At 47.3% G+C, this 23,835-nt stretch overlaps 1 protein-coding gene across 2 annotated transcripts in view; it reads left to right on the forward strand.

Moving 5' to 3' along the window:
* The window catches only part of RPP21 (ribonuclease P/MRP subunit p21), a 57,558-nt gene that overhangs the window by 23,473 nt on the left and 10,250 nt on the right, over positions 1-23,835 (forward strand). For both annotated transcript variants that reach the window (XM_069757734.1, XM_069757735.1), the window contains exons 3-4: positions 5,746-5,846; positions 23,232-23,314. In XM_069757734.1, the coding sequence (XP_069613835.1) occupies positions 5,746-5,846; positions 23,232-23,314 (184 nt within the window). The remainder of the gene's footprint in view (positions 1-5,745; positions 5,847-23,231; positions 23,315-23,835) is intronic.

Consider the following 23,835-nt stretch of genomic DNA (forward strand, 5'->3'; position numbering starts at 1 on the left):
CCCCAATGTTCGCAGACCTGCAAAATCTGTTCAGCTCCTAGGTCATAGTTCGGGTCCCCTCTCCAGAAATAGGCACGGTTCACTATTCTCTTTTCTCGATTCCAAAATCGTCAGGGGAAACCCGTACAATAATAAATTTAAAACCTCTGAATGTGTACGTCAGGTACAAAAGATTCAGAATGGAGTCGATCAGGTCAACCATTCACGTTATAAGCAAGTACTCGGTAATGTGCACTCTCGATCTGAAGAGTGCGTATTATCAGGTTCCAATATATCCCTCATCTCAGGAGCTGCTGAGATTCTCGGTGAGATTCCCGGACCAAACCAGCCACTTCCAATTTCAATGCCTCCCATTCAGTCTAGCATCGGCTCCAATAATTTTCACGAAATTGGTAGCAGAGGTGATGGCTTTCCTAAGAAACCAAGGAATAACAATAATTCCATACTTGGATGATTTTCTCGTAGTAGCACGAACAAAGGACATTCTGCTGCAACACAGAGATCGGGTCATAGCAGTATTGGAACAGCTAGGATGGGTGGTAAACCGAAAAAAGTTGCATCCAAGGCCCGAATCCCGGAAAATATTCCTGGGAGTACTTTTGGATTCTACAACCAGACAATCCTTCTTGCCAAAAGACAAACGGATCTCCATAAAGATGATGATTTTAGAGTTCCTAAAAAGTCCAGTTACTATAAGATCTGCCATGAAAATTTTGGGGAAGATGACAGCTTGCATCCCTTGTGTCAGATGGGCTCAGGCTCACTCAAGGCCATTACAAGAACAAGTCCTCACGGTATGGGATCGTTGTCGTTCATCATTAGACAGAAAGCTACAGCTATCAACGAATGTAAGAAGGTCGCTAAGATGGTGGACTCAAGACTGCAACCTAAGAATGGGTGTCCCTTGGATCTCAATCCCTTGTGTGGTAATCACCACGTATGCAAGTCAGTGGGGATGGGGAGCACACTTGGGAGGTAGATTCTTTCAGGGCAGGTGGCCCGAAAAGATCAGTCAGATGTCATCAAATTACAGAGAACTATACGCAGTCTGGGAAGCTCTCAGAAGAAACCATTCCCGTATAAAGGACAGACCCGTAAAACTCCTATCAGACAACATGACAGCAGTATCCTTTTTGAGACACCAAGGAGGTTCCAGACACAAGGCTCTTCAAGATCTATCGCAAAGAATATTTGCTTGGTCAGAAAACACGGTCCTGTCAATAACAGCAGTGCATCTAGAAGGATCTCAAAATATTTTAGCCGACTACCTAAGCAGAAGAAAGGTTTGTCCAACAGAATGGGAATTGAATCAAAAAACTTTTCAAATACTATGCCACCGTTGGGGGAACTCCCGGGATAGATTTGTTCGCCACAAGAAAAAATTCAAAGGTGCCCAGATTTTATTCCCTCAACCCTTCAGACATGCCGGAAGCAGTCGACGCCTTAAGTCAAACATTGGACAAACCTCTGTCCTATACCTTTCCCCCAATAGCACTTATTCCAGTAGTGCTCAGGAAAATTCAAGAGGACCAGGCCACAGTACTGACAATTGTACCATTTTGGCCAAAGAGAAGCTGGTTCCCATTGTTGGGAGCCATGACAACGGAAAACCCTATCAAACTCCCGTTATGGAAGGATATCATTCATCAAGGGCCTGTATTACAACAGGACTGGAGAGATTACATCTATCAGCATGGATCCTGAGAGGGACATCTTGAAATTCAGAGGTCTTTCGGATGAAGTAATTACAACCATCCAGGCTAGTAGGAAGCCTGTGACTGCAGCCATCTACCACAAAATCTGGAGGAAATTTTGTATGGAAAGTGGCAGGTCGGCCGTGGTACCGGGGGCCTTGGATGTTCCTAGAGTTTTGAATTTTTTACAATCTGGCTTTAACTTAGGGCTCAGGCCGAGTACTCTTAAAGTTCAGATCTCGGCCCTCAGTACTTTCTTGGATTATCCATTGGCCTCCCACCCCAGGATAATTAGATTTGTGAAGGCTATCCAGAGATTACGGCCTACCTTAAGACAGCTAGCTCCTACATGGGACTTAAATCTGGTCCTCAGGGCTCTATGTAAAAATCCTTATACTCTTGAGGAGGACATGCCTATTTCAATACATACCTGGAAGATGGCCTTTTTAGTAGCGATTACAACAGCTAAACGCGTAGGTGAAATTCAGGCTCTATCAATTAAGGATCCATACCTTCAGGTCCGAGAGGACCATATAATACTAAAGTTAGATTCAGCATTTATCCCTAAAATAGCCTCGGTTAAAAATCGAAACCAGGAGATAATTTTACCTTCCTTTTTGTGAGAACCCTTCTAATGAAAAAGAACAGGCATTACTCTCCCTAGATGTCAGACGGGCAGTATTAAACTATCTAGAGGCCACTAGCTCCTGGAGGAAGGATTCTAATATTTTTATTCTATTTGGGGGTAAGAATAAAGGTAAAAAAGCTTCCAGGGCTTCAATAGCTAGCTGGATCACGACTATAATTTCAAAAGCCTACTCATCAGAGGGGATAGATTGCCCAACAGGAATTAAAGCACACTCTACTAGGGCTGTTTCAGCATCATGGGCTGAGCGAGCAGGGGCGTCCCTAGATCAGATTTGCAAGGCCGCAACTTGGGCCAGGGTAAACACGTTCTGTAAGCTTTATAAACTTGACGTATTAGCAGCCCAGCAAACGTTATTTGGGAGAAGAGTTCTCCAAGCAGTTGTCCCACCCTAAAGGAGGTTTTCTTTGGTATTCTCCAATGTGCTGTCAGGGGGACGTCCTGGAAAATGGGTATTATACCTACCGATAATTCGGTTTCCAGGAGTCCATCCTGACAGCACCGTTACTTCCGTCCCTATGTATACTATTTCATATGCTGTAATATGTTTGGTTAATATAGATTTCAAAGAATATCTATCCATGGTGTGGTACTTATCAAAACCCTAAAGGAAAGGGGGCGGAGTGGGACCTTTTAACCTCTTGTGGTGTTTTTCCTGTCCCTGCAAGGAGGAGGAGGACGTCCTCCAATGTGCTGTCAGGATGGACTCCTGGAAACCGAATTATCGGTAGGTATAATACCCATTTTTTCCAAGAAGAATGGGCAGCTTTACCATCTGAGAAAATAAAGAACCTCATCCACAACTACCACAAAAGACTTTAAGCTGTCATTGATGTTAGAGGGGGCAATACATTGTATTAAGAAATGGGATATGTGAACTTTTGATCAGGGTCATTTGGATGTTTTAGGTTGTCATTATGATTTAAAAAGAGAAAACACAGTAGTTTGACAATAAATGGCTTCACCCAACCACTAACCATGAGTGGAGAAAAGGTTTTGGTGTTATCATTCATATTCTCTGAAAAAAGGCCAAGAAAGCAAAAATTCCGCCGGGGTATGTAAACTTTTGAGCACAACTGACACATTTATTAGGCTCCAATGGGGAAAAAAATCTATGGGCGCTAGTGGCAGGATTACTGCTAATTTGGTGAGTGTTTCACTGGTCATTAACTTCCTGATGGTACAATTTCTCAATTTTGTGGTTTTGTATGCCCCTCCCTCCAAGATCCATAATTGTTTTTTTTCCTTTTCAATCTTGGCTCTATGAGGACTTGATTTTTGTTGGACAAGTTGTAGTTTTGCATTACACCATTCAGTTTCCTTTAGGATTTTGATTTTGCAGCAGTCTTTCTAGCTTGGCATCATATTACACCTGCTTATTGGGGTTGTCTCCGCATCATAAATGGTTAGAATTGCAAAGTACTTTGCAGTTTACTTGTTAGTAAAAGTCCTCTCTATTCTCAAGTATGAAAGTATTTGTAATTCTATAGTATACCTCTCAATGCTGCTGTTACCGGCCATCTCTGCTGGCTGTTAGCCGTGGAGGGTGCCGCTTCTTTGTCCATAGAGCTTGCAAGCTCAGAAGCTGACTGTATCTGTCCAACCTCTGTCTCTCTGCAGCATCCCAGTGCACACTCTGGCCCAGTAGAGAAGTGCTGCTGGTTTACACTGTTGAAATCAATCTTGAAGCCCGGAGGCAGTGGTACGCTTCTGATTATCTATAATGAGAAAACCCATTTAAAGGGACCCTATGATGTTCAGAAATACTATTTAGCTGCAGATATAGGGTCATTCTGCATAAATAAATTTTAGATCACTCCTCCCATTACTTCTACTGGTTGCAGTTGTTACTCGCTATACTCCCTGACACATTGAATAGTATGGTGTGCAGACCAGGCCGTCAGAGTGCCGGGCAGTGATTACAGCCACTCTCATTGCATAGTGAACATTAAAGGGAACCTGTCACCCCGTTTTTTGAGATTGAGCTATAAATACTGTTAAATAGGGCCTGCGCTGTGTGTTCCTATAGTGTATGTAGTGTACCCCGATTCCCCATGTATGCTGAGAAATAACTTACCAAAGTCGCCGTTTTCGCCTGTCAATCAGGCTGGTCAGGTCGGGAGGGCGTGGTGACATCGCTGGTTCTTCCTCAGCTTTACGTTGGTGGCGTAGTGGTGAACAAGCAGCGCGCGATCTGCGCTGTCATCCCTTTCGTCGGTGGGGGCGGCCATCTTCCTGGGGCCGCGCGTGCCCAGATCGAGTGCTCTGCTGCACGGGGCTTCAGGAAAATGGCCGCGGGATGCCGCGCGTGCGCATTAGAGATCGCGGCGGCCATTTTCCCAAAGCCGAGATGCAAACTCGGCTTTGGGAAAATGGCCGCCGCGATCTCTAATGCGCACGCGCGGCATCCCGCGGCCATTTTCCTGAAGCCCCGTGCAGCAGAGCACTCGATCTGCGCACGCGCGGCCCCAGGAAGATGGCCGCCCCCACCGACGAAAGGGATGACAGCGCAGATCGCGCGCTGCTTGTTCACCACTACGCCACTACACCACCAACGTAAAGCTGAGGAAGAACCAGCGATGTCACCACGCCCTCCCGACCTGACCAGCCTGATTGACAGGCGAAAACGGCGACTTTGGTAAGTTATTTCTCAGCATACATGGGGAATCGGGGTACACTACATACACTATAGGAACACACAGCGCAGGCCCTATTTAACAGTATTTATAGCTCAATCTCAAAAAACGGGGTGACCGGTTCCCTTTAACTGTAACCGCTCCCTGCACCCCCTGATAACTTAAAGCGAGGGGAACAGAACTATATACAGTAGGGTAATTTTCTCCCTATAGCCGCGCTCCCTGTAAGGGAGACAGACGAGAGTTTAACCTTTTTCTTTTTTCTGCAGGTAAATAATGATTCTGGACAGAACAGGATCCCTTTTAACTAATTATGACTTACTGGTACATCCTATGTCGGGTCCTTGTGTAAGGTGCTGGCTCAGGAGCAGAACCTCTATCATAATCTGTGGAGTGTTACACAGCCAGCGTCTGCCATTAAAAGCCCCCATTATTGGTACATTGCCGGAAAAATAATAAGCTATCGCTCTTGGAAAAGGGGAGGAAAAAACAAAAGTGCATGCAATGGAAAATTGGACTGTGGCTTAACAGTGGCATAGATAAATCGCTCGTCTGGCCATGTTTTTTCCCCCATCTTATAGTAATATTTTGTGCAACTCCTATCGTATAAAGATGCAAGATGGACCTCGGAGTCATTGCTATTGTAGGGCCTAAGGAACTCCATACTAACCCTGTATACATTTCAGTAGCTTTCTTACTGCAGATGTTTTTTATTTTTGTAGTAACTGGCCATTGTAACCTTGTTTTTTTTCACTCTTTCCTCCCCCAGGCTGCACATTGTGTTTTAGCTGCAAACCCAGAGAATGTGGAACTAGCTCGATTTTACTGTCATACGGAAAAAACCATTGGCAAGCGTTTAGTTTTAAGACAGTAAGTTTCCTTCTCCCTTTGGGAGTATTATTTTTATTATTATTATTTATTGTTATAGCGCCATTTATTCCATGGCACTTTACATGTGAGGAGGGGTGTACATAATAAAAACAAGTGCAATAATCTTAAACCATACAAGTCATAACTGGTACAGGAGGAGTGAGGACCCTGACCGCGAAGGCTCACAGTCTACAAGGGATGGGTGACGCCTCCAGAAGAAGCTACGGCGAAACGCGCGTCGGGGCAGAGGGACGCCGAGGAGCACACACCAGGCTTACTATTTAGGTAATATACCGGTCTATACATATTGTTAGAGTGTTTACATCTGATAGGGGGGTATTGGGACATGGGTCCTCACACTTCCCACTGGGGATATCGTAGTATGCACTAGCAATGATATGGAGATTCTGTGGATTCCATGTTTTTTTTTTTTTTATCAGATAGATTTTTATTATCCGCAAAGAATAAACAATCAGAATATTTCTCATGGCAATGTTTCATTAAACATTTACAGATAACTTTTTCCCCCCCGACCCAGAGCCCCCCCACCCTGCCCAACCCGAGACCTCAGCCAGAGCCACCCCACTTCCCATCATCATACAACCATTTGAATAAACATCCGTTATATTTCCATTGAATACTAGGTTCCCTATATTCTCATTTATCATCCTAATTCAAGTCCATCCACGGTTGCCACAGCTTGTGGAAGATGTCCAGCTTATTCCTTTTGGTGTAGATACTTTTCTCCAAAGTAAGTATATGCTCCGCTTGCTTAAGAAAGTCTCTTCTTGTTGGAGGTTCCTCTCTAATCCAAAATTTGGCGATCAATTTCCTAGCAATGAATAACAATCGTGCAATAGCTATTTTAAACATGTTGTCCGTAACAATTTCCTCCACATATCCCAATATGCAAGTCAGTGGAACCCTAGGGACAGAACATCCATACACCAGTTCAATACGATTTAAAACAACTATCCAGAAGGAGGACAGTCTAGGGCACTGCCACATCATATGCAATATCCCCGCCTGGGATTGTGAGCACCGAGGGCAGTCCGAGTTCTGCCTAAGCCCAGCCTTGAACAACCTGTCAGGGGTTCTATAGGCCCTATGGATTACGAATAACTGTGATAGCCTGCCTGGTTCACTCATTGATATCTTGGGCACATATTCTAGGACCGACTCCCATCTATCATTGTCAATTATTCCCAATTCAGCTTCCCATTTCCCTTTGGCTCGGATGGGATATTTTTCCAGGAAAGAAAAAAGTAGAAACCCATATATTTCTGAAATCGCCCCCTTCGTGCAGCTATTCTTAAGGATATAGTCGATCATGAGATCAATCTGTACCACTATGGCTCCCCTTTTATTCTGTGCCTGATAAGCATGAGAGATACGATTATACTGGAACAATTCAGACCGTGGCAACTGAAATTCTTCCTGCAACTCCTCAAATGTTTTAAGTCTGCCCTGACTTATCAGCTGCCCCAGCCATTTAATACCTGCTGCAGACCAAAAGTGAAAACCCTCCCTCTGCCTAAATTCCGGTAGATAAATGTTGTCCCAAATAGGCGAGAATCTGGTGAACCCACTCACTTCCCTAATGAGTTTGACTTTTTCCCATACTCTGTGAATTAATTTGATAGTGCACCCATGTGAACCCATTTTTTTGAATTGTCCTCCCTCCAAACTGTCACTCAAAACGTCTGCCTGTAGTAAGAACCTCAAGCTATTAGGTATTTGCACACTCCCTGCCTCCTCCCCCCATCCTTTGAGATGTTGACACTGTGCTGCTAAGAAGTATAGCCATGGATTAGGAAGTGCAAGACCCCCCTCTGTTTTGGCCCTCTGAAGTATCTCCTGTTTAAACCTAGGACTCTTTCCTCCCCATATTAATTCCCCAAACAAAGACCTAATCTTACGGAATCTGCATTGTGTAATCCAAATGGGAGAGTTATGTAGCACGTACAACAACTGTGGCATTACAATCATCTTTAAGAGGTTCACCCTACCAACCACCGATAAATGTAATTTGTTCCATGCCGCAATCTTGGTACGAATTTTCTGCATTAATGGACTTAAATTCAGTTCCTCAAAGGTAGTTAGAGGAAGAGCAATCTGAATACCCAAATATTTGAATTTTTGAACAATCTTTAATTTTGTGGTTATCGCCCTCTCTCCACTGCCCATACTGTCCCCCTCAATCAACAACATACAAGACTTATCCCAGTTTATTGTGAGACCCGAAAACCGACCAAACTCCTCAATCAAAGCAACCGCATTGCACAGGGACCTTTCAGAATCCTCCAGGAACAACAAAATATCGTCAGCATATAATGCAATTTTGTCTTCCCTCCTACCATAGATGTAACCTCTAACCTCCTGAGCACCTCTTATTTTAGCCGCTAACGGCTCCACGGCCAGAGCGAAGAGCAACGGGGACAGCGGACACCCCTGTCTGGTACCCCTAAACAGCGGGAAACTCTCTGACAAATTATTATTAACTCTAATTTTTGCCATTGGGAACGAGTACAGCAACTTAACCCAGGAGATGAATTTTGGACCAAACCCCAGGCGATCCAGTACCGACCACAAGTAACTCCACTCCACACAATCAAAGGCCTTGTGGGCATCTAAAGACACCACAACTCTTTTTCCGGCATTGTCTGCAGGAATTTGCATATTTAAAAATAGCCTTCTCAAGTTAATTGCCGTGGATTTATTGGGCATAAAGCCAGACTGGTCTGGGTGAATCAATTTATCGATCACTTGGGTCAGCCTGTTCGCCAGGGCCTTCGCCAAAATCTTTATGTCAGCCGTTAGAAGTGAAATTGGTCTATACGACTCCGGCTGTTGAGGATCTTTATCAGCTTTAGGAATAACCACCACGATGGCCTCTCTCATTGATGGGGGCAGCACTCCCCTCTCCAACGACTCAGAGAACACTCGCTCCAATTTGGGCATTAACTCTGCATTAAGAATTTTATAAACCTCTACTGGGATACCGTCCGTCCCCGGAGCCTTGCCCCCCGCCATATTCGCCAAAGCCGCCTTCAATTCTTCCTCCCCAAGCGGTCTATCCATCCACTCCCTTTCCTCTCTACCTAGTCTGGGTAAGTCAACCTCTTTCAGATATCTATTCATTTCCTCAGGACTTTTATCCACCCTAGAGGAATTTAATTTACTATAAAATCTCCGAAAAACGTCTAAAATTTCCCCCCCCTGAGTAACCGTTTTACCTTCCTCTGTTCTTATGGAGTATACATGTGAAGAATCCCGCTGCGCAGAAACCACCACCGAGAGCAAATGTCCTACCTTCTCTCCCTCAGAATAAAATGTTTCCTTTTGAAAGGCTCTCAACCTATCTGCCCTACGCATATGGAGTTCATCGACCGCTACCTGAGCCGCCCTCATACGAAGTTGTGCTTCTCTTGAATTCTGAGAGGCCAGTGTCTCTTCCGCCACCCTCAGTTCCTCCATCACTGCATTGTCTTGAATTTTAGACTTAGTTTTATGTCTCGAGATGTCCCGGAATAAAATTCCTCTCAGGTATGCCTTCATGGTGTCCCACAGTACAAGATTCCCCGCACTCCCTTCATTTATCCTGAAAAACTCCCCGAGTTCAGTTCCCACCTGTTCCATATCCAAATACTGTAGCCAGGAGGGGTGAAATTTCCATCCCAACCCCGTCAGACCACTCTTCCCAGTCATTTGTACAGAGACCAGTACTGGGCTATGGTCCGATATTACTCTAGGCCTATACTCCACCTCATGTATTAGATTATTCACCCCCCCATTTCCCAAAGCCACATCAATGCGAGATAAAGATCCGTATGTTGCTGAATAACATGAGTAGGCATATGTCCTAGGATTACGCACCCGCCACAAATCTATCCATCCTATTTCTCTTAGATAATTTCCAAAAGGAGTAGAGTTCCCTTCACTTCTCAACTCTGCATGTCTACCCTTGTCCCAGTGATCATTAGATATATTGTTCACATCCCCCACTATAAGGAGGGGCACCCCATCCCACCTACCCGTAATTTCCAGAATCTCCTGTATCTTTTTCTTGGAATATGGTGGTGGAATATAAATTGACACAATACAAATTAACCTGTTAAATATCTTGCATACTAAAAACACAAATTGGCCGTCTTTATCGGTGGTTACCTCAATCTCTTCAAACGGAACACTAACGTGTATCAAAATTGACACACCTCTGGCATAATTTGAGAACGTTGAGTGATACGCCTTTCTCACCCATCTCTTCTGTAGAATAGCAACCTTTTCCTTCACTAGGTGAGTTTCCTGCAGACATATCACTGAAGGCCTCTGTTTCAGTACATATTGGAAAATAGCTGTTCTTTTAGTAGCATTTGCAAGGCCCCTAACATTCCAACTTAGGATTTTAACCTCCCCACCCATTATAGCTTATAGAAACAATGAATGAGTTCAAGCTCCCTAAGGTCTCAACCCCAACTCCCACCCCCTCCCTCCTCCCCCCCCCCCATCCCCAATTCCCAACTGAAATAACTCTCTATCTCTCCCCTCTCTTTAAGCCCACCCAACTCCTCTCTACTCTTAGAATATCAAAATAAACTCTCCCTCTCAATTTGAGATCTGGGAACGCTGTTTCACAGCCTAACGATAAAAACTCTGCGTTCCTTCAGCTCCCCCGCCCACCATAGCCAAAATGCAAATTTCGTTGCGCCGCCGAACACAACCTGATGATATCAATATACCATAAAGTCACAGTATAAGTACCAGTTAACTATCAAACCAAACATAACAGTGAAGGGTTAACAATTGCCTCAGTAGCACTTAAATCAGTTTCAGCGGGTCTGCCCCGTTTTGACATGCTTAGTATTGAGATCCAGCCATTGTGACGCCTCCTCTGGATTTTGGAAAAAATGCACCCGATCCAGAGCCACCACCCTTAATTTTGCTGGGTAAATCATTGAATAACGGACATCTAAGTCTCGCAACCTCCTCTTGACCTCTCCAAACTTCATCCGAAGCTTTTGGACCGCCGCAGAGTAATCCGGATAAAGGGAGACCCGATTACCATCAATGGTCAGCTCATCACAATTCCTGGCTTTCCTCAACAAAATGACTCGGTCCTGATAGTTCAGAATTTTAGCCAAGATAACTCTTGGGGCCGAGCCGGGGGGGAGGGGTCTGGTGGGCACACGGTGCGCTCTTTCAACGGCAAACATCTTAGTAAGGCCATCTCCACCCACAGCGTTTTTTAGCCATGCCTCAATATAAGCCGTGGGGTTGCTCCCTTCCGCCTTTTCTGGGACCCCCACAATCCTTAGGTTGTTCCTGCGGGATCGGTTTTCAAGGTCATCAGTCTTAAACTCCAGATCAGCAATACGTTGAATATACTTTTTTTCCCTGTTTAACAATTCACCAATCCGATCTTCTGCACTCCCAACCCTTTCTTCCACCTCTTCCACTCTCTTTTCAACTTTACGCATAGCAGAGTTTAAAGCGACCATCTCTCCCTTTAATTCATCCGCTCGTAGGTTTAGAGCCCCCAGGGCAGACTTACAGTACATCACCACTGAAAATATGTCCTTCAGAGTCGGCTCCTCCATTTCTGGCATGTCAGACTGTGCAGGCAGAACAGCTCCTGCGGCCCTTGTAGGAGATCCCTGGTCTGACCCACTGCACTGTAGCTGAGCCCCTCCTTCCTGCTGATCTCCGGGGGCACCAGCTGCTCCAGACTCCACACTTCCAGCCTCTGACTGTAGATTTACAGCCTCCTCTGACCTGGCAAATCGCTCCAACTTAGCAATCACATCCATCTTCCTCTGATAAGCAGCGCTTGCCCTCGCCGCCTCCTCTGCAGTCTCAGCGCCATCTTGGGCCTGTGAGCTTCCCGCAGCTGTCAGCTCCTTCTGTCTCCTGCGTGTCATCCTCAGATAAGATTCCGTTCCTTCGGGTCACACCTCGCTCCCCGAGACTATGTGCACTCCTGAGAGTATGATTTGCGCTCGGCGGCGCCTCTAAGGGGTTAATACAGAGATAATGAAGCGGGAGAGCTCTGTTGCACGTCTGTTCACATCGCCTGCTAGGCCACGCCCCGTGGATTCCATGTTTAGAGAGACCATATAGGTTGTCCCCTATTACCCGGTACTTCACAGCACGATGTCTATCTGTTGGTGTTAGCATATGTTGGGCCTGACTTAGTGGTGCTACTCAGGTCATCTAGTCCCTCTTTTTGTCGAGGATTTGTACCCTTTACAAATAGTGATTTATTTGTCATTCTAATGTTATTTAACAAAATGTTTAATAAAAATTATGTATTTTATTAGAGTACCATTGTGAGATCATTGGGGTTTTGTAGTGATCACACTTCTAGTGATAACTGTTTTGGGTTGTGGTACTAGTTGCCCCCTGGTGGGGGGATAGCAACATTTGGCTTATTGTAGAGCAAATAGATGTGAAGACATTAAGGGATGGGTGAGAATACAGTAGGTGAGGATAGAGCTGGTCATGCAGCGGTTTGGTCGATCGGTGGTTACTGGAGGTTGTAGGCTTGTCGGAAGAGGTGGGTCTTCAGGTTCTTTTTGAAGGTTTCGATGGTAGGCGAGAGTCTGATGTGTTGTTCCAGAGTAGGGGTGATACGCGAGAGAAATCTTGTATACGATTGTGGGAAGAGGAGATATGAGTAGAGAAGGAGAACTTGTGAGGATCGGAAGCTGCGTGTAGGTAAGTTCCGGGAGATGAGGTCACAGATGTATGGAGGAGACAGGTTGTGGATGGCTTTGTACGTCATGGTTAGGGTTTTGTAGTGGAGTCTCTGGGTAATGGGGAGCCAGTGAAGGGATTGACAGAGGGGAGAGGCCGGGGAATAGCGGGGGGCAGGTGGATTAGTCGGGCAGCAGAGTTTTTAGAAAAGATTGGAGAGGTGCGAGAGTGTTAGAGGGGAGGCCACAGAGCAGGAGGTTGCAGTAGTCAAGGCGAGAGATGATGAGGGCATGGACTAGGGTTTTTGCAGATTCTTGGTTGAGGAATATATGGATTCGTGAAATATATTTGAGTTGAAGTCAGCAGGAAGTGGAAAGGGCTTGGATATGTGGTTTGAAGGAGAGATCAGCCTCAAGGATTACCCTGAGGCAGCGAGCTTGTGGGACTGGGGAGAGTGGGCAGCCATTTACTGTAATTGTTAGGTTCGTTGGGGGGGTCGCGTGAGATGGGGGAAAGATGATGAATTCTGTTTTGTCCATGTTAAGTTTGAGAAATCTAGCGGAGAAGAAGGATGAAATAGTGGACAGACCTTGAGGGATTCTGGTTAGTAGGGAGGTGATATCTGGTCCAGAGATGTAGATCTGTGTGTCATCAGCATTAAGGTGATACTGAAAGCCATGAGATTCTATGAGCTGTCCCAGGCCAAAGGTGTAAATGGAGAAGAGCAGGGGTCCAAGGACTGAACCTTGCGGGACTCCGACAGATAGGGGGTGAGGTGAGGAGGTAGTGTGTGAGTGGGACACGCTGAATGTCCGGTCTGTTAGGTATGAACGAGATCCAGGATAGGGCCAAGTCTGTGATGCCAAGGGATGAGAGGGTCTGTAATAATAGGGAATGGTCCACTGTGTCAAAGGCAGCCGACAGGTCGAGGAGGAGGACAGAGTAGTGTCGCTTGCTCTTGGCGGTTAAGAGGTCATCGGTGAACTTAGTTAGGACAGTTTCAGTGGAATGGTGTGACTGGAAGCCAGATTGTAAGTGGTCAAAGAGGGAGCAAGAAGAGAGATGGGAGGACAGTCCAAGTTGAGTTCAAGTATGCCGTCTGATAAGGACCTAGTGCTTAATCACGCTTTTATGGTAATCACGATTACCGTAGTTATTTTTTGCACTCTTCCATTTATATACTAATCTCAGAAAATCTCTGGCATGTGATAAAGATCAGACAGAAGTTTTCACTGGTGAGGATCCAGTGGTCACTGAAACAAAGGGGCAAAAGACTTAGATATTGGGAGTTGACAAGTTGGTAACCTACCTGCAACTCTGCACTAGTGTAGTTGAGTGAGTCACAGAGATTGACCCGTTTGAATATTTTTTTTTTTTCTACATTTCCCACTTCCCTCCTCATTGATGGGGGGCCAGGGGGGGTGAAGAATCATAGATGTAAGTTATTGGATCACAACACATTTTGAATCTCCACTTCAGCAATCTGACTACAGGAGTCCTATATGATAAGATCATGTACACTTTAGTCCAATGTGTATGGGGACCTTATGTCAGTCGATGTGGACTAGATTATCTGACAATCTGTGTATGGAAGCGCTGGCCAACTGATTGTTGAGCATGTCCAATTTCGGACTGCCAATCACTGTGTACATCTGAAGATGTGTTCCCGGCAGGGATATTTGTTGGCAACATTCTCATAGAGAATACGAGCACTCGGTCAAACGTGCACTCCTGTGTATGAGAGAGATGGTTGTCGGCCGATGCATCATTTAACTGACAGCCATCAAATGTGTAGGGCCGGCTTCACTGTAGAGTTATGAATGTTTGAGATTATTCCTATTGATTTTGGGGTGAAAGAGTTTTTTTTCTGTGTTAACGCAATGTGCTATTCACAATCGAATTTTCTTCTCGCATTGGTTCAAACTTGTATTACATTTACTACTTTAACGTCTATTTGTTACAACTTAACACAATTGTACCTTGAAGAACATCAACTATGTTTGTAATGTGTTTTTCTTCTGATGAATGCCCTATGCATTCCTGGAATATCTGAGTTTAAGGGAATGGCACAGGAACATTGTCACATTTATTACTACTTACTCTGTCGCCTCATTGGGGGACACAGGACCATGGGTATTATGCTGCTGTCCACTAGGAGGCGACATTATGCATAATCTGAAAAAGATTAACTGTGGCTCCTCCTCTGCAGTATACACCCCTGGACGGCGTCAGCCTTCTCCAGTTTTTGCTTAATGTCGCATAGGAGGCACACCTAAGATTTTTTTTAACTCCGTTTTTTTCCTACGGATTACAGATGAAGAAAAGAGGGTCTCCTCGGCCCCCTATTACGGGGTGCCCGGTTGAAGTAGAGATGGATATTTCCCCATGTTGCTCCTTCCCCAGTCCCTCGGGTGCTGGTTCGAAGTCGAGACCCCCCCCCCTCCTTCCCCAATTCCTTTTGGTTTCTGGGTTAAAGTCGAGGCGAGGATAAAGGCCCCTGAAGGTGTGACAACAGCACCCTCCCTAATCCCCCTCTGGGGGCATTAGGTTGAGACGCCTCAGGTAGGGCCTGTACAGGCAGCACTCTACAGCTCCCAGCAATGGGCCAGCACACTGTGCCTGCATCCAGGGACCCCAGCCCAGCTGCGGGCTCCTGTTGGGGCCGGGGGGAGTGCAGGCAGGCATGGCACAGACAGACACAGGGCTCCTTTCACCCCTGTCTCTGCGACAGCATCAGCTCTATACTGCCTCAGGGAGACCCCAACCAGGCTCCCCCTTCCACTTATAGCCCCACCACCATCCTGCCTTTAAATCCGGGGGGGTCCGGTTCTGATCCGACCCCCTCCCGGACTTTCGCGCCGGCCTGGAGCCCTTCTGGGCCTCAGGCATCTAATTTAGGCCCCGGCTTCGGCCTAGCTGAAGCTGCAGCCTCCTCTCCGCCCCCCGGCCCGCCCCCCGGATGACTAATATGACACTACAGTGTCATAGAGGGGGTGGATCGAGACAGAAAGGGCGCGTTTTTACACAGCCTTGCCGCCTTTTTCCAGCTCTCCGCCCCCTTCTCCCCCTCCTCTCCTTCTCAGCAGCCATTTTCTGCTGCAGATTAACCCTGTATCTCCTGGTCTGTAGACCAGGACCAGGCAGCCAGTCTCCGGGGGGCACAGGACTGTGGATCTTCGGCGCTGGACCTAGGAGCACACTTGTGGGGTAAATTCACAGCTGGGTTCTTTACTCAGCTGTGAATCCATATTACCTATAAGGCTCCCCTATAGGTTTCTCTAACCCTGTAAGGCCCTCTGCCGGCAGCCCTTCTGCACTCTGTGCACTATGCCGGGCTCAAGGTCCAAGAGAACCAGGCAGAATTGCTATTATGCATTCTGCACAGCCTGCGGGACCGCTCTCCCCAGCGGCAGCACGTACCCGCATTGCCAGAACTGCATACAAACTAATGTGTCAGAGCCCCAAGAAGCACCTGCCAATGCCTCGGTGTCTAATGCCACGGTGCCTAATGCGACGCCGGAATGGGTCACTCAGAGGTCGCAATCTATGACGCAGTCTATAGATAACAAACCTCCACATTGCTTCAGGCTCTGCAGAGTCATGCCTCGGCTATGACTGTTACCAAGCAAAGGGAGAGCTTGACTCAGGAACAGAACGACCTGGCACATCCACGTCTAGGTCAGGACGCAAGCGGACCCATAGGTCAAGTCCATCTGCGTCATCCTATAGCACGGTCATCCCCTTATAGGGAGAGACACCGTAGTTTCAGGTCATCTAGATCGTCCCCTTCCAGGGGCAGACAATGCAGATCTCCGTAATCCCCGACCAGTGAAGGCTTCCTCCCCAACTCACCGAGCAGGGGACGCCTCAGCGATACACAGGATTCGGCAGGCATCTGTGACTCCGACTCAGACAGGGAAACGGAGGGGTCTCTGATCGCAATCCCCCCCCCCCCCTAACAATACAGCGCTAGTCAAGGACATAACCTCTTCCATCCATCGGGTGCTGGACATTTCTAATCTGCCACCAGGGGCCCCAAGATCTCCTTTGAAGGACCTCTGAGGCTGCCTAAGGTTTTCTCTAACCACCCAGAGTTTAAAGCGATCCTTAAAAAGCAGCTCTCACAGCCTGACAAAGTTCGCTAATCGCAAATATCTGGAGGCAAAGTACCTTTTCCCACACCAAGGAATGGACAGATCCACCCGAAGTGGACCCCCCAGTCTCTAGACTAGCAGCACAGACCCTCTCTTCACTGCCAGATAGCTCAACCCTCAGGGACGCAGCAGACCGGCAGGTAGAACGCATGGCTCGTTCAATTTTTCGAGGCGGCAGGGGCCTCCCTGGCTCCCGCGTTCGCTTCAGTTTGGACCGCCAAGGCCATCCTGGCTTGGGCCAAAAATTTACAAGCTGGCCTCCAAGCATCTGCCCCCGAGCTGTTGGACCAAGCGGTTTAAATAGCAGTTGTAGCAGATTACATGCTTCATGCAGCTCTGGATTCAGCAAGGGGCTTAACGAGGATAGCATCAAACGCCATCACGACTCGGTGTATCCTCTGGCTGCGGAATGTAAAGCGGACGCAGCCTCAAAGAAGCCCCTCACACACTTCCCGCATCTCAGTGGGTGACCTTTTTGGTGAAAGGTTGGACACAATGATATCCAACGCCACCGGGGGTAGGACTATTTCTCTCCCTCAACTGAAACCTATACGCACTGACAAAAAGTGTAACAAACCCGATTTCCGATTCTTTCGGAATTCCTCGGGCTGGTCCGTCTTGCGTCCAGCACGCAACCGTTCCCCACACAGGGACAACTCACGGTCGACGCAAAGGTCGGACAAGACCTGGCAGTTACAAGCAGGCCAGTCAAAGACCAAAGGAGGCAAACCTCAGACTTTTTTTCCTCCTCATGATTCAGGCACCCCAGCAGACATCCCACCCGTAGGCGACTTTGCTCCTTTCAGCAAGTCTGTATGCCTACTACTGAAGACAGGTGGATCGGGGAACTAGGGTCTTCCGGATACAAGATAGTGTACAACTTCCAAACACGAACCGATTCTTCCTCTCGCCCCCCCTTTCCCGAAACCGTCAGCCAAGGCTCGTGCCTTCCACCAAGCGGTTTCCTCGCTTCTTCAAGCAGGAGTCATAGTACTGGTCCCCACGGCCGAGCGCTTCCGAGGGTTCTACTCCAATCTATTCGTAGTACCCAAGAAAGGAGGCAGTGTGTGGCCCATACTGGACCTAAAACATCTCAACAAATATGTACGGGTCCGTCACTTCCGCACGGAGTCTCTTCGGTCCATCATTGCGTCTATGGAGAAGGGAGAATATCTCGCCTCCATGGACATACAAGACGCATACCTGCATATACCGATTGCACCGGCCCATCAGAGGTTTTTCAGGTTCGCAATCGACCAGGACCACTACCAGTTCGTGGCTTTCCCGTTCGGACTCGCCACGGCTCCCAGAGTGTTTACCAAGGTCATGGCAGCCACCATGGACGTCCTGCACTCCAGAGGCATAGTACTCGTTCCATACCCGGACGATCTACTCATCAAGGCTCCTGCCTTCGATGACTGCGAGCTCAGCGTCTCAATCACAAACAACACTCTGAGTCGCATGGGCTGGTTAGTCAACCTACAAAGGTCATCACCAACCCTGAGTCAGTCTCTGACCTTCCTGGGAATGCTAGACAACACCTCCCAGGGATCTAGTGCCTTTTCCCAGGGACAAGGCACTGGCTCTCCGCCTAGAAGTTTGCATCCTCCTCCGCAAACCCCTCCGATCTATCCGGTTTGCTATGAGAGTCCCTGGCAGGATGGGGACAGCAATAAAGCGGTCCCATTTGCCCAGTTTCACCTCAGGCCTCTCCGACTAGCCATTCTCAAGTCCTGGGACAGGAATCCTATTTCCTCTCGACAGGGAATTCCAGCTAATGTCGTCAACCAGGAGGTCCCTGCACTGGCTGCTCAAGCCAACCTTGCTAGCAAAGAAAAATCCTTTCTCACAGGTCAATGGAAGGTTCTGACCACCGACGCAAGCCTGACCGGTTGGGGTGCAGTGCACCTACAACACAGGGCAAGTGGTCCCCAGTGGAAGCGACCATGCCCATCAACAAAATTCATGCCATCCTCCTGGCATTGAGGGCCTTCCATCACTTACTGGCAGCCTCTCACATCAGAATACAATCGCACAATGCCACAACTGTGAATCACCAAGGGGGGACCCGCAGTACCCAGGCAATGTGAGAAGTGTCGCACATCCTCCACTAGGTGGAGGACACAGGCTCGGTTCTCTCGGCGGTCCACATTCCGGATGTGGACAACTGGGAAGCAGTCTTCCTCAGATGACAAAGAATAGATTTGGGACAGTGGTCTCTCCATCCCGAAATTTTTCGCCAGATGTGGACCTAATTGCATCCCACTTCAATGCCAAGGTCTCCAACTTCATGGCTAGAACAAACGATCCGTGGTCGCTCGGAGCAGACGCTCTGGTTCAGGACTGGACCCAGTTCCAGCTTCTGTACTTTTTTTCCACCTCTCCCCCTGTTATCCAGAGTGGTGAGGGAAAAATCAAGCAAGATGGAGTTCCAACCATCTTAATCGCACCGGTCTGGCCCAGACGTACATGGTACGCTGACATAGTACAACTTACAGCAGACGCCACCTGGCACCTCCCCGACCGCCCGGATCTTGGATCACAAGGCCCGTTCTACCACCAGAACTCAGGGGCTTTCAATTTGACGGCGTGCCCCTTGAAACCTAGAGACATATGGTAAGGGGGCACCACGTAAAAATACTAAACTGGGATCCAACCCTGACCTAAGTATACAAACATGTAAAGAACAAAAAAGAAACAAGCAAAGGCCATACAAGGGGATCACCAGGCAGCAAGGAAATGTGCAAAAAACACAGCTTTTATTGGGGTATAACACAGGACAAAAAACATTAAAAACATCTAAAAACCATAGAAAACAGTAGCCTAAAATAAGGCATGTGCCTGTATACAAATGCAGGGGGAACAAAAAGGTACAGAAGGGTATAAATAATCCTCAGACTCCTATATGGACAGCATATTTGCTAATAAGCATACCACATATAAAGACACAACTAAATCAAATAAGTAACATATACAACATAGGAGGCATGAGGTAAATGGATATGAACAGTAAAAACCACTCTGGGGAATGCCGGTTGTAAGACCTGAACTGCTAGGAACCAAGAATATGGCGCCACAGATAATAGCATTCAGATATAATAGGGCATGCGGCTCCACGTGTCTAAATACCCCTACTCCTTGAATAGTGCAATGAAAGTGATGCACATCAGATAGTGATACTCAGACGAGTTGAAGTAAGGCATAAAACATGGACACAAACACACATACCCTGATGAAGCCACCGTAGTGGCGACACGCGTAGGGTACTCGCTTGTCTCTGTGACTGTTACTTACATTGGGTTATTATGCCCGTATGATTCTGGGGGAACTTTGGTACGCATGTTGGGTGCTTAGGTACTTTGTTTTTTCTGAGCACCACACTATGTGCCTGTCTTGGTATTTTCCAGGATTAGGACATATAGCTTGCCTTGTAGTGTACCACTTGGGAAGGTATGTGTGTTTGTGTCCATGTTTTATGCCTTACTTCAACTCGTCTATCTGAGTATTACTATCTGATGTGCATCACTTTCATTGCACTATTCAAGGAGTAGGGGTATTTAGACACGTGGAGCCGCATGCCCTATTATATCTGAATGCTATTATCTGTGGCGCCATATTCTTGGTTCCTAGCAGTTCAGGTCTTACAACCGGCATTCCCCAGAGTGGTTTTTACTGTTCATATCCATTTACCTCATGTCTCCTATGTTGTATATGTTACTTATTTGATTTACTTGTGTCTTTATATGTGGTATGCTTATTAGCAAATATGCTGTCCATATAGGAGTCTGAGGATTATTTATACCCTTCTGTACCTTTTTGTTCCCCCTGCATTTGTATACAGGCACGTGCCTTATTTTAGGCTACTGTTTTCTATGGTTTTTAGATGTTTTTAATGTTTTTTGTCCTGTGTTATACCCCAATAAAAGCTGTGTTTTTTGCACATTTCCTTGCCGCCTGGTGATCCCCTTGTATGGCCTTTGCTTGTTTCTTTTTTGTTCTTTACCCCTTGAAACCTAGGTTCTAACCCAGTCAGGGCTCTCGACGGACGTCATTGGAACCATGATCAGGGCATGGACGCCAGCCTCTGCCAAGATCTATTACCGTACCTGGAAAGCTTTCTTTACCTGGTGCGAATCTCGTGGCCAGATTCCATTCCCTTATTCCTTACCCAAAGTACTTGGTTTTCTCCAATCGGGTCTGGAGGCCAGGCTGTCCCTGGGCTCGCTTAAGAGCCAGGTGTCAGCCCTCTCAGTGCTTTTTTTCAAAGGCGCATTGCTACCAAGCCGCAAGTAAGGACTTTTCTTCAGGGGGTTTCCCGATTGGTTCCCCCCTACAGACGACCACTGGAAACGTGGACCTCAACCTGGTCCTGACAGCATTGTAGGAACCACCCTTCAAACCCCTTAAGAAGGTCCCGCTCTGCCTTCTATTCCAGAAGGTGTTTTTTTCCTGGTGGAAATCGACTCGCTACGCAGGGTGTCTGAACTGACAGCACTCTCCTGCAGACGGCCCTTCCTGGTTTTTCACCAGGACAAAGTATTTGTTTCTGTACGGTCCCATCCTTCCTTCCGAAGGTTGTGTCCCACTTCCACCTTAATGAGGAAAATTCAATGCCACCCTTTTGTTCGGTCGGTTCATAGAGTGGAGAAGGCTCTGCATACGCTTGACCTTGTCAGGGCATTGCGTATATATGTGTCTAGGACTGTGTCCTTCCGGAGGTCTGATTCTCTTCCTTCTTCCGGAAGGCGGCCGCAAGGGTCTGCCAGCTTCCAAGGCTACCCTTGCCAGGTGGATCAGATCCACCATACAAGACGCCTACCGCCTTAAGAATTCTCCTCTTCCAGCCGGTATTACGGCACACTCTGCACGGGCGGTAGGGGCCTCCTGGGCCATTCGGCACAACAAGTGTGTAAGGCGGCCACTAGGTCTAGCCTATACACGTTTACTAAACACTACAGGGTTCATACCCAGTCCTCAAGTCCTCAGCGGACGCGAGCCTGGGTAGATGTGTTCTGCAGGCGGTCGGTGCCCCAAGTGTAGCGGCCTGTCTGCACAATATTCGTCCATTGCTTCCCACCCAGGGACTGCTTTGGGACGTCCCATTGTCCTGTGTCCCCCAATGAGGCGACAGAGTAAAGGAGATTTTTGTGTACTCACCGTAAAATCTCTTTCTCTTAGCCTCTAATTGGGGGACACAGCTCCCACCCGGTTGAGTTCTCATATTGTTCTTTGAGCTCGTACATAGTGGCCTTCTTATAGGCATGCCTATGTTATTCGTGTTACATTCCTCCTACTGCTTTTGAACAAAACTGGAGAAGGCTGACGCCGTCCAGGGGTGTATACTGCAGAGGAGGAGCCACAGTTAATCTTTTTCAGATTATGCATAGTGTCGCCTCCTAGTGGACAGCAGCATAATACCCATGGTCCTGTGTCCCCCAATTAGAGGCTAAGAGAAAGAGATTTTACGGTGAGTACACAAAAATCTCCTTTTTACTAATCGGTCACTAAATAAGTGAAAAGATGAGTGGTTTAACGTCTAGCCAACCCACTTGACGTAATCCAACCATTTGTGAACCCAGTGACTCGGCTGGCATCTGCATGCACTGGTCATGAGTAAAGGTACCGTCACACATAACGATATCGTTAACGATATCGTTGCTTTTTGTGACGTAGCAACGATATCGTTAAGAAAATCGTTATGTGTGACAGCGACCAACGATCAGGCCCCTGCTGGGAGATCGTTGGTCGCTGAAGAAAGTCCAGAACTTTATTTCGTCGCTGGATCTCCCGCTGACATCGCTGGATCGGCGTGTGTGACACCGATCCAGCGATGTCTTCACTGGTAACCAGGGTAAACATCGGGTAACTAAGCGCAGGGCCGCACTTAGTAACCCGATGTTTACCCTGGTTACCAGCGTAAAAGTAAAAAAAAACAAACAGTACATACTTACCTACCGCTGTCTGTCCCCGGCGCTGTGCTTCTCTGCACTCCTCCTGCACTGGCTGTGAGCACAGCGGCCGAAAAGCAGAGCGGTGACGCCACCGCTCTGCTTTCCGGCCGCTGTGCACACAGTCAGTGCAGAGAAGCACAGCGCCGGGGACAGACAGCGGTAGGTAAGTATGTACTGTTTGTTTTTTTTTACTTTTACGCTGGTAACCAGGGTAAACATCGGGTTACTAAGCGCGGCCCTACACTTAGTAACCCGATGTTTTCCCTGGTTACCCGGGGACTTCAGGATCGTTGGTCGCTGGAGAGCTGTCTGTGTGACAGCTCTCCAGCGACCAAACAGCGACGCTGCAGCGATTGACATCGTTGTCGGTATCGCTGCTGCGTCGCTTAGTGTGACGGTACCTTAAGACTGCCTATAACTTATGTTGTGCTGCACCGTATACTAGCTAAGTATAGGGCCACTTTAAGCAGCTTTATCTGTAGTTCTCTACCACAGCAGGCAAAGGAGGCAGATGGAGCCTTCTGTCAGATTATATATGCACTGCTACATCTAGCTAATTAATCATTTGCACCTTCCTCTTTTTCCAGGGATCCATCTATAAAAAGAACAATTTGTAAGAGATGCAGCTCTCTCCTTCTTTCTGGCATCACTTGTACTGTGAGACAGAGAAGTAAGTGGGCTCTGTGAGGGTTTTTTTTTTCTTTTTTTAAGACAGAAAATAAATTGTATAGATCAACTGACTTCCTCTGAGAACATCCTCCTGTAATGTCTAGTGTAGGTGACCACGCTCGCCCATTAGTTTAGCCTCACAATCCATATCTATACAGCAAGGGTGGGGAACCTTTTTTCGGCCAGGGACCATTTGGAAATTTCTACCATCATCCGGGGCCACATAAAAATGATCACCTTGAAAATTACCCCGGTATATTTAGTCAAACAATTAATTATGGTAACTCGCCCTTAATGTGACGGCCAGAGCTGCTTCTCTTTGGTGCAGCTGTGATGTTAGATGTTACTGATCGTGTTGCATCTCACAGCTGCTTTTCCGGGGGTGACGAAGATCACAAGGGGGGGACAAAGATCAAAGGAGGGCACATAGCTAGGGGACACAGATCACGGAGAGGCACATAGCTGGAGTGGACAGATCACAGGGGGCACAGATCACATGGTTTCACAAATATCACAGGGGGG

This window comes from Ranitomeya imitator, chromosome 3 (genome assembly GCF_032444005.1).
Source record: "Ranitomeya imitator isolate aRanImi1 chromosome 3, aRanImi1.pri, whole genome shotgun sequence".
In the NCBI taxonomy this organism is placed as follows: Eukaryota; Metazoa; Chordata; class Amphibia; order Anura; family Dendrobatidae; genus Ranitomeya; species Ranitomeya imitator.